The following is a 13,808-nucleotide window of genomic DNA, read 5'->3' as shown; positions in this document are numbered from 1 at the left end:
ATAAACTCCTCCTCAAGATTGCCTTGACCGACCTGGTTAAACCAATCGACATGTAGATTAAAATCCCCCATGGTAACTGCTGTACCATTTCTACATGCATCAGTTATTTCTTTGTTTATTCCTGCCCCACCATAACGTCACTATTTGGTGGCCGATAGACTACTCCTATCAGTGACTTTTTCGCCTTACTATTCCTGATTTCCACCCAAATGGATTCAACCTTATCCTCCATAGCACCGATGTCATCCCTTACTATTGCCCGGATGTCATCCTTAAATAACAGAGCTACACCACCTCCCTTACCATCCACTCTGTCCTTTCGAATAGTTTGATACCCTTGGATATTTAACTCCCAGTCGTGACCATCCTTTTTATCCATGTTTCAGTAATGGCCACTAAATCATAGTCATTCACGATGATTTGTGCCATCAACTCATTTACTTTATTCCGAATACTACGAACATTCAGGTAAAGTACACTTATGATGGGTTTTTTTTTACCTCTGTTTTGAATCTTAACATCTCCAGTTTTATTCCTTTTAGTATTACTGGGCCTATTCACTGAGCTCCCCTCAGTCACTGTACCTTGTACTGTCGCCCTTTTTGATTTTTGACTATGTCTTCTCTGCCTTCCACTTTTCCCCTTACTTCCTTTTGCTTCTGTCCCTGTTTTACTACCTTCCAAATTCCTGCATCGGTTCCCATCCCCCTGCCACGTTAGTTTAAACCCTCCCCAACAGCTCTAGCAAACACCCCCCCCAGGTCGTTGGTTCCAGTCCTGCTCAGGTGCAGACCGTACTGGTTTGTACTGGTCCCACCTCCCCCAGAACCGGTCCCAATGCCCCATGAATTTGAATCCCTCCCTCTTGCACCATCTCTCGAGCCACGCATTCATTCTATCTATCCTGACATTCCTGTTCTGACTAGCTCGTGGCGGTGGTAGCAATCCTGAGATTACTACCTTTGAGGTCCTACTTTTTAGTTTAACTCCTAACTCCCTGAATTCCGCTTGTAGGACCTCATCCCGTTTTTTACCTATATCATTGGTGCCTATGTGCACCCAGAAATCCTCCAAATTAAAGGAACCCCAAGAGAGCCTTAACTAAAGGGACAACCCAGAAACCTCCTAAGAGAGTTACGTGCTGTCAATTTCCAGCTCAGCACTTCAAAATTACTCAAGCGTGAAGGCGGGGGGTGGTGATTGGAATGCATGTAACTCTCTTTGAGGTGGTTGGTGTTTGTAAACATTGTGGTTACAGCACTTCAGAGTTACTCATCCATGAAGGGAGATGAATGAAACAAGGCTAACAGCTGTGTTTGTGGTAGCTGTTAATCACTGCCCACTAAGAGAAATGAATGAATAGCTTGCAGATAAAGGATCTGAGGTGTTTAAACACAAGTCACTGCTTTTCTCTTTACAGAAATAGACATGTGGTGCTTCCACTGTCTGAGCCAGCAGGTGCATGCCAGTGAGTGTTACAACAGTAGATTTTGTACTGCCCCTATCAAAATTGCTCTCGAGCTTCCAGACAGAGGTCTCTTTTCTGGGGGAGCTGTGGGGGGGACTGTTTAGAGGAGGAGTCTATGGTGAATCCCTTTCGTCAGGGACTCTCTGGTGGGTTCCTTTAGTTGGGGGATCCCTTTAGTAAGGGAGACTCTGAGGGAGGTCCTTTTAGTTAGAGGGTCTATGAGGGGAGGTCCCTTTAGTTCGGGGGTCTCGGGGGTCCATTTATCCAGGGGGTCATGGGGGGTCCCCCTATCCAAGAGTTCTCTGGTGAGCAGGGTAGATCCTGGGAGTGGGATCCCTGGCAAGTAGATCGGACCCCACATCTGGAGTATTACGTACAGTATTGATTTCCTTATTCAGGAAAAATGTAGGTGCATTATAAACAGTTCAGAGAGGTTTTACTAGATTAATTTCAGGAATAGGCAGATTGCCTTATGAGGAAAAGTTGGAGAGGTTAGGTTTGTATCCACTCGACCTCAGAAGAATAAGAGGCAACTTGATCAAAACCTTTAAGATCCTGAGGGGTACTGACAGGGTGGATGTGTGAGGAATTTCTTCTTGTCGGAGAATCGAGCTCTAAGGGCCACTTGAAAAATAGTGGGCGCAATTCTCCGCACTCACGACGGTGCAGAGAATAGCGTGGCTCGTAAAATTTTACGGCCACGCTAGTCCGACGCCCTCCCGCTATTCTCCCCCCCCCCCCCCACGCCCGACTCCCGATACGAATCGCTGCCGCCGTTTTTTTACGGCCAGCAGCGATTCTCAGCTGTCCGATGGGCCGAGTTCCCAGCCCATTACGGCTGTTTTTACGAACGGCAAACACACCTGGTCTGGCCGTTCGTAAAAACGGCCGTAAAGTCCCGATTTTTAAAACCATGGCACCGATTGGCACGGCAGTACCACGGCCGTGCCAAGGGTGCCATGGGCCCGCGATCGGTGGGCACCGATCGCGGGCAGCGGGTCCGATGCCTGCGCACTCTTTGTCCCTCCGCCGCCCCGCTGTATCACTTCGCGGGGCGGCTGAGGGGCATCCCGGCCCGCGCATGCGCGGGTTTCGCGCAAATGCGCGATGACATCATCCGCGCATGCGCGGGTTGGAGTCTTCCAATCCGCGCATGCGCGGCTGATGTCATATGACGCGTCAGCCGGCGCAAACTCTGGCAAGCGGGCTTAACGAAATTCGTTAAGCCCGCGATGCCGGAGTTTACGGCGGCGGCATGCTAGCCCCGACCGGGGACCAGAATCGGTTCCCGGTCGGGGAGGGGGGGGGCTGGCGTCAAACCCGCCCGGATTTGATGCCAGCCTTACGATTTCTCCCCCTCTGGGAGAATCGCGCCCAATGGGTCACTTATTGAAGTCAGAGATGAGGAGAAATTCTATCTCTCAGAGGGTCGTGACTCTCGGAATTCTCTTACTCAAAAGACAGTCAAAGAAGAGTCTTTGAATATTTTTATGGCAGAGATGGATAGATTCTTGATTAACAAGATTGTGAAAAGTTATTGGAGGTAGGCAGGAGTGATGGATTAAGGTTACAATCAGATCAGCCATTATCCAATTGGATGACGGAGCAGACTCGAGGTGCTGAGTAGCCTACTGCTGCTCCTAATTCGTCTGTTCGTAGCATGGATATGAATTTGGGTGAGTAACAGGAAAAGGAGAGTGGTGGTGAATGGTTGTTTTACAGAGGATGGTATGGCTGTCAGCTTTTGCGAACGAGATCTTCACTTTTAATGGCACAGGAAACCAGATGGCAGGAAGTTAGCTGCCTGATTCACATTTAATCTCACAAAGGCTCCTGGAAATAGCATGTCAGGGTTACCACCTTGGCCATTAAATTTAGCCCAGTGTTTAATGATTTATTCTGCTCTGGAGATTAAGTGCTGCGCCAAGTGGGAAAGTCTTTTTTTTATTTGTAAAGTTTTTCCAATTAAGGGACAATTTAGCGTGACCTATCCACCTATCCTGCATATCTTTGGGTTGTGGGTGTGAGACCCATGCAGACACGGTGGATATGTGCAAACTCCACATGGACAGTGAACCGGGGCTGGGATCAAACCTGGATCCTCGGTGCCGTGAGGTAGCAGTGCTACCACTGTGCCATCGTGCCGCTCCACATGCGGGGAAGTCACTGCAGCTCCCACTGGCTGGCAGGTCAGCTTGCCATGCCTGATCGTCTGCTTTTCACCTCATTATACATGCATAAGTGAGCAGCACATCGTATCTCATGACGGGCTGGCTGGTATTCATTCACAATGCCGTTACCTCAACTGGTCGTATTTCCAGGCCCCATATTAAAATGGCTTTTGCACATACATTCACTCTCTGCAGCGCAGGACCAGTGATGGCTCTCAGATGAGGCAGACGCTCTGCCCAGAAATTCAGCGGCAAGGGCCTGAAGAGACCAGCGGGAAGTCCTCTCCCCAATATTTGGAGGATGTCCAGCAATCTCACCACCAAGGCTTGGGAGGAGGTCACCAGTGCAGTCAGTGCCTGTGGACCTCAGAAAAGGACCGCTCTCCAGTGCAGGAGGTTAAGTCAGCCTTCTCCTCACTTTCAGCTCACACTCTCAGAAGGCCAGGCATTCACAGGGTTACAATCCACAGTGATTTCACACACCACAAGCACAAGGGACATTACCACTGATTCTCTCACACACAGTTTAATATTTTCATCTCTTGTCACATCCTGGGCAGGTCACGGCTTCAGCCATTACATAGGTTCAACTCAGCACACACAGAAGGCATGCATGCTTATCATTTGTATTGGCATCTATCCTGCTCACAGTCTGTCCATCTGTCGTCATGCAGGACAAGAACGCCTGCAACACCAGGGAGAGATCCCAGACAGTAGGGGGGAATGCCTGAGCTAAGGCATTCACCACGTTTGAGAAGCAGGCAGCAAAGCTGAATAGTGAGGATAGAGACTGTTCCTGTGCCAAAGGCAAGATCAGTGCCTCCCAGCAAGCCAATGAGGGTCCACCCTCTGAAACTGTCAGTGCTCTTTAATGAAGGTGAATCTCCAACCAATCACTCATTATCTCTTCTCTCTATTACAGCCACAAGCAAAAACAGGTGGAGGCACAGTCAGCCAGTGCATCAGCCCCAGCTCATCTCGGATGAGGATCGTGAAGATCCACTAGATGTAAAGATACCACTGTGTTCACCTGCTCACTCCCTCCACCAGTGCAGAGACACACATCTCTGTGGGACTTCGTTTTACAGCAGGCTCGGGGTCACCATCTGGTGACAGCACAGATTGGGCTCAATAGAAGGTGGAGGCAGTGATACCCAAGGTGACCGATACTCGGGAGGATTGCTGAAGACCAGACTCCTGCTGAGTCCAAACCCAATAACAAGACTCTTGATTCGGCCACCAGAGAGATGTGGAGCTCCAAAGACAGGGAGGGGTATGGCGGGCACGGTTGTCAGATTAGCGGCCATTAGCAGATTAGAATGGAGGATGGATAAGTCCATCCACTTTCAGTCTGATGTCATGGCACCAACGTGTAAGCTCACTGAGGCCACCACTGGAAGGGTGGCAGCTACCATGGAGAACCTGGTCCAGCATTTTGTGCCAGATATGCACTCGGACCTGAACACCATCACTCTCGCCATGAGTGGGATCCACAGGAGAGGGTCGACGCATCTCGATCTCCCTCCAGGAGCTGGGACCCTAGAGCTGTGAAGCAACCATGCCGCCCAATGGCTTAAATTGTATCACAAATTATAAAACTTTAAAAATAAATGCTGCATTATTTAATGTTAACTGAAAACAGCAGTTCTGTTCTTTCCTCATTAAACACATTCCATAAATGGAGTTTTCAATAAAGCAAATGATGCCTCTAATCTTCAGCAACGGTGCAGTGAAATAGAGTTTCACAATAAACAGAGAACATAGAGTGCAGAAGGAGGCCATTCAGCCCTTCTAGTCTGCACCGACCCACTCAAGCCCTCATTCCACCCTATCCCCATCAGCCAATAGCCCCATCTAACCTTTTTTTGGACACTAAGGGCAATTTAGCATGGCCAATCCATCTAACCTGCATGTCTTTGGACTGTGGGAGGAAACGAGCACCCGGAGGAACCCCACGGAGACATGGGGAGAACGTGCAGACTCCACACAGTGACCCAGCGGGGAATCGAACCTGGGACCCTGGCACTGTGAAGCCACAGTGCTAGCCACTTATGCTACCGTGCTGCCCAAAGTGCTGCCATCAAGTATTCCACTATCATAGATTGTGTGCATCAATTTAAATCATAGTTTGCTACTTTCCACTAATAGAAATTGAAGCTGAAATGTTAGAGAAAAAAGGTACTGACCTGAACTTTGACTTAGAAATTCGGATACTGTAATGTAAAGAAAATATGGAAAAAATTAACAAATACATTTCTGAATTTGAGAGCTTCATAAGCGATAATATAAGGCTATACGCTAAACACTTTATTCAGTTGTTTTGTACTGATAATACAAAATGTTATTTGTATACACTGAATGACTATTAAATTGAAGGGATAATGACATCTATGGCACTTACGTCAGCTTCATAACACTGAAGAAAATCCAAGAACAGATTGTTTGTGTTGTAGTTTAGTGAAATGTTTTTCTTCCATCGTAATGATCTGAGACTGGTTATCAGCTGACAATCTTGAACCAATTCAGTTACCGTGGTTAAAAATGGTGAAAAACATTGCACAAGTTCCAAATAGTGGGTGCATGATGACAATCGAGTTGTGCCACTTTCCTTTAGACTAGCTAATTAATATTATTTATACTCTTTTTCAGGCTTAGGTTTTATGAAAAGTTGTAGAAATTTCTGCGGCTGAAACCTAACAGCTCAAAATTAAAGGGATGAGGCCAATTAAAAAATAGTGGCTTTGTATAATGCTTTAAAAAAATTGGGGCCCTCTTAAAGCCTTGACCGGTTAAGTTATACATGTGAAAAACGTTAAATGGAGAAAGTAGTAATTTCTGTGAAGATTGGAAACTTACGTTTGTGGCAAAAGATGGTAAAAATGCTGGGTGGGATTCTCTGTTGGCTGACGCCGAATCAAGAAATGCGGGCGCCGATTTGACGCCAAATCACAATTCGCTGTCACCTCAACAGTGGCATCAATGTGTTTCAGAATGCACTTACAGTAAACACTGTTTGCATGTAAGTATCGGGCCTGGCCCAGTATTCTCCTGGGCTTCCGCGATTGTCCTCCGATGGGCCAAGTTTCTGATGACACGGCTCACATGTACTTCTTAAAAATCATGAAACCGGCGTCATGGCTGATGAGGGAGAGTGAGAGGAGCTATGACACAGAGAGGAGTGACTGTGGGCTGCTGGGCCGGACACTGGCCGGGCTGATCGGGGTGAGGGTGGGGGTGAGGGGAAGAGGGGGGATCCTTGCCAGAGCCAGGGGAGGAGGGGTGATGGGGGAACAGGCCGAGTGGCCGGGGTGACCCCCATGGGACAAATTCCCTCTAAATCTGATGCCCCCTTACCTTAAATCTATTCACCCTGATTATTAACCCTTCTACTAAGGAGAAAAGTTAATTCCTGTCTATGTCCTTCATAGTTTTGTTCACCTCAAACAGCCATCTTTGCTCTAAGGAAAACATCTCCAGCCTAACATCATAGTCGAAACTATGTTTTGAAGATAAAAATTGGAACAAAAGTACACTCATTTAATCAATCATTAGAATGGAGTTAGCAACTTTAGTAAAAGTTCCCTCTCCGTGGACTTCTCGCTGGCAGCCATGGTGTGAGCGGTTGCACATTTGGCAGCTCCCGTTCGAGGCTATTTTGTTTAGACCTTTTCCCTGTTCGGATGGTGCATGTGTGGCTGCAAAAGGTGTCAGGTTTGCCAGGGGGAAGTCTGACTCTACTGGTGGGACTGGTGGATGGATCCACAGACCAGAAGTGAGTCAAGAAGAAGGGAGCAGCTGGAGCAAGAGAATTGTTATGCGCCACAGCTTAAGTGGCGGAGAGTGCAGGACCTGCGCTACCTATCCAATGCTCAAAGGACATACTGGTGGACTTCTTAAATGAGAAATTCAGCCAGCAGAGGAGAAAGGACCATGAGGACCTAGCCAAGGCTGTAGACCTGTTGAAGTCGGGAATTGACTGAGTGGAGCAGAGCCTGGAGTCCCAGGGTCAGGCCATCTGGAAAGTGGAGGAGCAATTGGGTTTGTTGGCCTCCGAGGTGGGAGTAATGTGAGTAAGCGGCTATAGGAGAAGGTAGAGGACTTTGAGAATCACTCCTGAAGGCAGAACGTGAGAATTGTAGGGATGCCTGAAGGCGTCAAGGAAGTGGACGATGCCACGTATGTGGCTAGAATGCTGGAAAAGCTGATGTGAGAGGGGGCCTTTGGCCGGCCCTTGGAGGTCGACTGAGCACATGGGGGATTAATGAGGAGGCCACAGGTGAAGGGGCCACCGAGGGCAATGGTGGTGCATCTTCACCACTTCCTAGATAAGGAAAAGATCCAGAGATGGGCGAGACAGACGATGAGATGCACCTGGGAGGGGAGTGAGCTGTGAGTGTATCAGGGCCTGGGCCCGGATATGGCGAAGAGGAGGGCCGGGTTTAACTGGGTGAAGGATGCCCTCTTTAAAAAAGGGGTGGAGTTCGGGATGCTGTAGCCGGCTCGCCTCTGGGTGACCTTTAACAACAGAGGGCAGTATTTTGGACCAGATGAAGCGATGGAATTTTTGAGGGACAATGGACTGGTAGGTGAAGGAGAATATTGAACTGTGGAGGGAGAGTGTGGAGATGAATGTGGTTTTCTTTTCTCCTGTTCTTTGGTAATTCTTGTATTTTTTATTTGGTTGGTGGTTGGGGAGCATTTCTCCTCAGAGAGGTTTCAATGCAATGAGGGGCTGAGTGCACCTTTTAGACTTTTGGGGTTATTTGTTTCTCGTCTGTTTTCTACTGTTGCACTGTTGTTTGCAAGGTGTGCAAGTGGGGGGAAGGTAATCAGTTCCGCCTTGGGCGGGGACTGCCAAGCTAGCTCGGTGGGCTAGTTAACGGGAGTGCAGTGGGGGTGATCAGGTGCTTAGTGTAGCAGAGGGGGATGGGGTTGTTGTTTTGTTTAGGGGAAGGGGAAGGGGGTTTGCTGACGAAAGTGTTGTTGCCGTGGCGTTATATGGGAGGGAATGGTGACGGCAGACAAACGGGGGTGGGCCTGAAGGGTCATGTGGCACAGGTGGGGGGCTCATCTAAGAAGGGGTATGGTTGATTGGCGGGGGGGACAATGCGGAGTTTATGAGGCAAGTATTGGGGGAAATCCCGGACCTGGACTCGCGGCGGCTGATTATGGGTGGGGACTTTAACACGGTCAGTGATCCGAGGATGGACCGGTCGAGCTCGAAGTCAGGGAGAGTGGCGGTGGTGGCGAAGGAGCTGAAAGGGTTTATGGAGCGCATGGGGGGAGTGGGCATGTGGAGGTGGGGAGTGGACCCGTGGAGGTTTGGGAGGGCGAGGGCGAAGGAGTTTTCTTACTTCTCCCATGTGCATAGGGTGTATTTGCAGATTGATTTTTTTGTGGTGGGTAAGTCGTTGCTAGCGGAGGTTGTGGACTCGAGATATTAGGTGATTGTGGCCTCGGGCCATGCGCCGCATTGGTGAACTTACAAGTGGATTGAGGGGGCTCAGCGCCTGCAGTGGAGGTAGGGCTGCTAGCGGAGGTGGAGGTGTGTGAGTGGGTGAGGGTCGCCATCTAGGGGTTCGTAGAATTAAACAACATAGGTGAGGTCTCGGCCTCCACGCTATGAGAGACACTCAAGGCAGTGGTTGGGGGGAGTTCATATCAATTCGGACTCACAGGGAGAAGGAGCGAGCTGAGCTGGCAAGGTTGGTGGACGTGATTATGCGGGTGGACAGGAGGTATGTGGAGCCCCTGGAGGCGGGATTGCTGAAGGAGTGGCAGAATCTCCATATGGAGTTTAGGTTGGTGTCCACAAGGAAGACAGTGGGGCAGTTGAGGAGGGCCAAGAGGGCAATGTATGAGTATGGGGAGAAGACTAGCAGGATGATGGCCCACCAGCTCAGGAAGCAAGAGGCGGCGAGATAGATTGGAATTGTGAAGGACGGCAAGGGTGGAGTGGTACTGGACCCGGTGGGGGTGCTTGAGGAGTTCTATAGGAGGCTTTATGAATCAAAGTCCCCGGTCCGGGGGAAGGGGGGGAGGGAATGTGCCATTTTCTGGATGGGCTAGAATTCCCCAGGGTGGAGCAGGGCCTGGTAGAGGGGCTGGGAGCACCCATTGGATTGGTGGAGGTGACAGAGGGCATGGGAGCAATGCAGACAGGGAAGGCCCTGGGCCCAGACAGCTTTCCAGAAGAATTTTATTAGAAGTTTTAGGGAGATCTGGGGCCCCTGCTAGTGAGGGCATAATGAGGTGAGGGCATTTAATGAGGCGAGGGAGAAGGGTGAGTCCCCCCCTACGTTATCAATATCTCTGATCCTGAAGAAAGATAAGGACCCAGAGTAGTGTGAGTCCTACTGCCCAATAAAACTATTGAATGCGGTTGACTGAGATGGATTGAGGAGTGTGTGCCGGAGTTGATAGGAGGGGGACCAGATGGGATTCTTAAAAGGGAGACACATGTCAGCCAATATCAGGCGTCTGGTAAATGTCATAATGACGAGGGAAGCACGGTGGCGCAGTGGTTAGCACTGCTGCCTCATGGCGCCGAGGTCCCAGGTTTGATCACGGCCCTGGGTCACTGTCCATGTGGAGTTTGCACATTCTCCCCGTTTGTGTGGGTTTTGCCCCCGCAACTCAAAGATGTGCAGGTTAGGTGGATGGGCACGCTAAACTGCCCTTAAATTGGAAAAAATCAATTAGGTACACTAAATTTATTTTACGAAAGTCATAATGATGCCCTCAGGGGGACGGAATGTGGAGGTGGTGGTGAAAATGGACGCTGAGAAGGCCTTTGATTGGGTAGAGTGGGAGTATTTGTGGGAGGTATTGGGGCAGTTCGGGTTTGGGCAGGGTTTGTGGATTGGATTTGATTGCTGTTACCAGGTGCTGGTGGCGAGTGAAAGAACGAATCGGGTGAGTTCGGGGTACTTTAGGTTGTATCGAGGGATGAGGCATAGATGCCCATGCTCCCCTTTGCTCTTCGCCTTGGCGATAGAGCCACTGGCGATGGCGCTTAGAACATCTAGGGTATGGAAAGGGATTGTGTGGGGTGGGGTGTAGCCTTGGGTGCCCCAAGATGCGGATGGCCTGTTGTTGTATATATCTGTCCCACTGGAAAGCATAGGGGGTATTATGGACATTTTGGTGGAATTCGGCCGGTTTTCGGGGTATAAATTAAACATGGGGAAGAGTGGTGTCTTCCCAATCCAGGCGAGGGGACAGGAGAGGAGGCTGGATGTGCTGCTGTTTAAGGTAGTGGGGGTGAGGTTCAGTTAGGTGGGCGTTCAGGTGGCACGGGGGTGGGAGCAATTACACAAGTTGAATTCAGCTCGGTTGGTGGAGCAAACGAAAGGTGAGAGTTCAAAAGGTGGGACGTGCTTCCGTTGTCATGAGCGGGGCTGGTGCAGTCCGTGAAGATGACTGTGCTCCCAAGGTTTTTGTTTGTATTCCAGAACCTCCCGATTTTTATCTCCAAGGCCTTTCTCAGGAAGGTTAACACGTTGATATCGGGATTTGTGTGGGCGTGGAATGCCCCACGTGTAAAGAACGTGCTGTTGGAGCAAGAGCGAGGGGGGGGGGGGGGGCGCAGGTTGGCCTTGCCAAATTTAATGAATTATTATTGGGCAGCAAATCTAGCCATGGTAAGGAAATGGGTAGTGGGGGAGGGGTCGGTACGGGAGCGGATTGAGGCAGCCTCGTGTAAGGGCACTAGTTTGGGGGCGATGTTGACGGCCCCTCTGCCGTTTTCGCCGGCCATGTTCTCCACAAGACCGGTAGTAGTGGCGGCCCTGAGGCTGTGGGGGAAGTGGCGACAGCACTTGAGGTTTGAAGGTGCCTCGGTTTGGGCTCCGATGTGTGGGAATCACAGGTTTGTTCCGGGGGGCGGACGGGACTGGACGGAGGGTTTCATGGTTGGTGGCGGGCGGGGAGTGAGTGATTCGGGGATTTATTCATTGGGGGGGGGGGGGGGGCTTCCGAGCTTGGAGAGACAGGTGGAGGAGTATAGGTTATCCAACAGTAACGGAGTCCGATACTTACAGGTGCGTAATTATGTGAGAAAACAAATGCCGTCCTTATCTGATCTGCCGCCCCTGGGGTTGCTGAATAAGGTGCTGTCGAGAACAGAGGTTGGAGAGGGCAGGGTGTCAGAGATACATAAGGAATTAATGGATTGGGAGGGTTCCCCGATAGGAATAGTTAAGCAAAAGTGGGAGGAGGAGCTGCGGGGAGAGCTGGAGGCTGGGTTATGAGAGGAGGCTCTGAGGAGGGTGAATGGGTCCTCTTCGCCCGCCAGGCTGAGTCTCATTCAATTTAAGGTAGTCCATATGGCACATATGATGGTGGCTAGAATGAATAGGTTCTTTGAGGGAGTGGAGGATAGGTGTGGGCGTTGTGTGGGGGGGCCCGCAAATCATGTTCACATGTTTTGGGCCTGCCCGAAGTTGGAGGGATTTTGGCGGGGATGTGGTCAGAGGTACTGAAGGTGGTCCCAAGTCCAGAATTGGCAGTATTTGGAGTGTCAGAAAACCCAAAAGTCCACAGGGTGAGAGAGGTCGACGTTCTGGCCTTTGCCTCTCTGGTAGCCTGGAGACGGATCCTGTTGGGGTGGAAGGACTCGGAGCCACCGAAGCTGGGGATGTAGGTGAGCGACTTCACGGATTTCCTTAGGCTGGAGAAAATTAAGTTCGCCTTAAGGGGGTTGATGGAAGAATTCGCCCGTCAAACCATTCATTGACTTCTTCCAGGACAGCTACGTCAGCAGGGAGTGGGGGGATGGGGTGGGGGGGCTACAGTTGTTGGTTACTTATTTGGTAATGATGTGATCTCCTGTTTTTTTTATCTTTTTGTTGTCCTTATGATCTTGGTTGTGGTTGTGTTTGATGTTTATTTATAATTGCCTTAATAAAAATATTTTAAACAAAACAAGTTCCCTCTCTATACCGTCGTCCCGCTCCTTTCCCTTATATCCCTCCACAGAAGCACTGAGGACAGATGTGAAGCTATTACTCTCACTCTAGTTGATAACATTTAACTCAGAACAGACCAGAAAGCCTGTAACCCCCCCCCCCCCCCCCCCCCCCCCCCCCCCCCCGCCGGGCCTGTATCATTCATTGTAATGCATTTACCAATGGAACTGGCTGTTACCATTGCAGCTGTTCTCACACAGAATACTTTAATGTGTTTTGGACAAAATTCTACCCTTTCTTATTTTAACAAAGGTATTAAAATGTCGAAGGTACATAGAATCTAAGAAAGGATATACTTTCCATAGAGGGAGTGCAGCAAATGTTCACCAAACTGAATCCTAGGATGGCAGGATTGTCACAGGATTAGTCAACAAAGCCTGTATTCACTGGAGTTTCAAAGAATGAGAGGGGATCTAATTGAAACGTATAAATTTCTGACAGGGCTGGACAGATTGGATGCAGGGATGTTGTTTCCTCTGGCTGGGGGGTCTAGAACAAGGGGGTCACACAGGGTAGGCCATTTATGACTGAGATGAGGAGAAACCTCTGCACACAGAGGGTGGTGAACCTGCGGAATTTTCTACCTCAGAAGGCGATGGATGCCAAGCCACTGAATATATTTAAGGAAGAGATAGATTTCTCAAATGATAGCATCCCTGGTCCCCGTCATCCTTGTTATGTTCCTTGTGTTGTTCTCGAAGATAGACAAAGTCGTAGTGTTTATAAAGAACATAGAGCTATATGTTTAAACCAAAGCTAGTGTATTTTACACTACTTGAAATGGTTCACACACTCTACTGAGTAACAGCTAACAAAATAATAGTATTGAATCTATGTTACAATCATTAATTCTCTCTCACTAATACAACCTACACTCGAACTCAACCTCACACTATCCTTCATCAACTTCTCCACAGCTTCTCCTTAGATTATGCATATAATTACAATCCTGCCTGCTAGTGTTCTTCTCAGTGCTACACAATCAGCTAGGCCAGACTGCAGCAGTCCACAGAAAATGTTACAGTCTTCAGCCAAACACTCAATGGCTAGAGCTGTATAAAATCACGCACCATGGCCATTTGAAGTGTTTTCAATGGAAATTTAGCATACCACCTCCCAAGCTGTAGCCAAAGGGGATACTCTTTACAGCAACACTGATTGATAACCAAGCAAAGAACGCCGGCACAGTCCCTTGTAAAA

The 13,808-nt window shown here is 49.3% G+C and overlaps 1 protein-coding gene across 1 annotated transcript in view; it reads right to left on the bottom strand.

Moving 5' to 3' along the window:
- Positions 1 to 13,808, bottom strand: part of LOC119973643 (voltage-dependent L-type calcium channel subunit alpha-1D-like) — an 863,992-nt gene that overhangs the window by 350,191 nt on the left and 499,993 nt on the right. Inside the window, exon 12 of the mRNA XM_038812023.1 lies at positions 5,826 to 5,852. Within this exon, the coding sequence (XP_038667951.1) occupies positions 5,826 to 5,852 (27 nt within the window). The remainder of the gene's footprint in view (positions 1 to 5,825; positions 5,853 to 13,808) is intronic.

This window comes from Scyliorhinus canicula, chromosome 11 (genome assembly GCF_902713615.1).
Source record: "Scyliorhinus canicula chromosome 11, sScyCan1.1, whole genome shotgun sequence".
NCBI lineage: Eukaryota > Metazoa > Chordata > Chondrichthyes > Carcharhiniformes > Scyliorhinidae > Scyliorhinus > Scyliorhinus canicula.
Note: the sequence above shows the minus strand (reverse complement) of the source record. Positions and strands in the feature narration are given on the sequence as shown.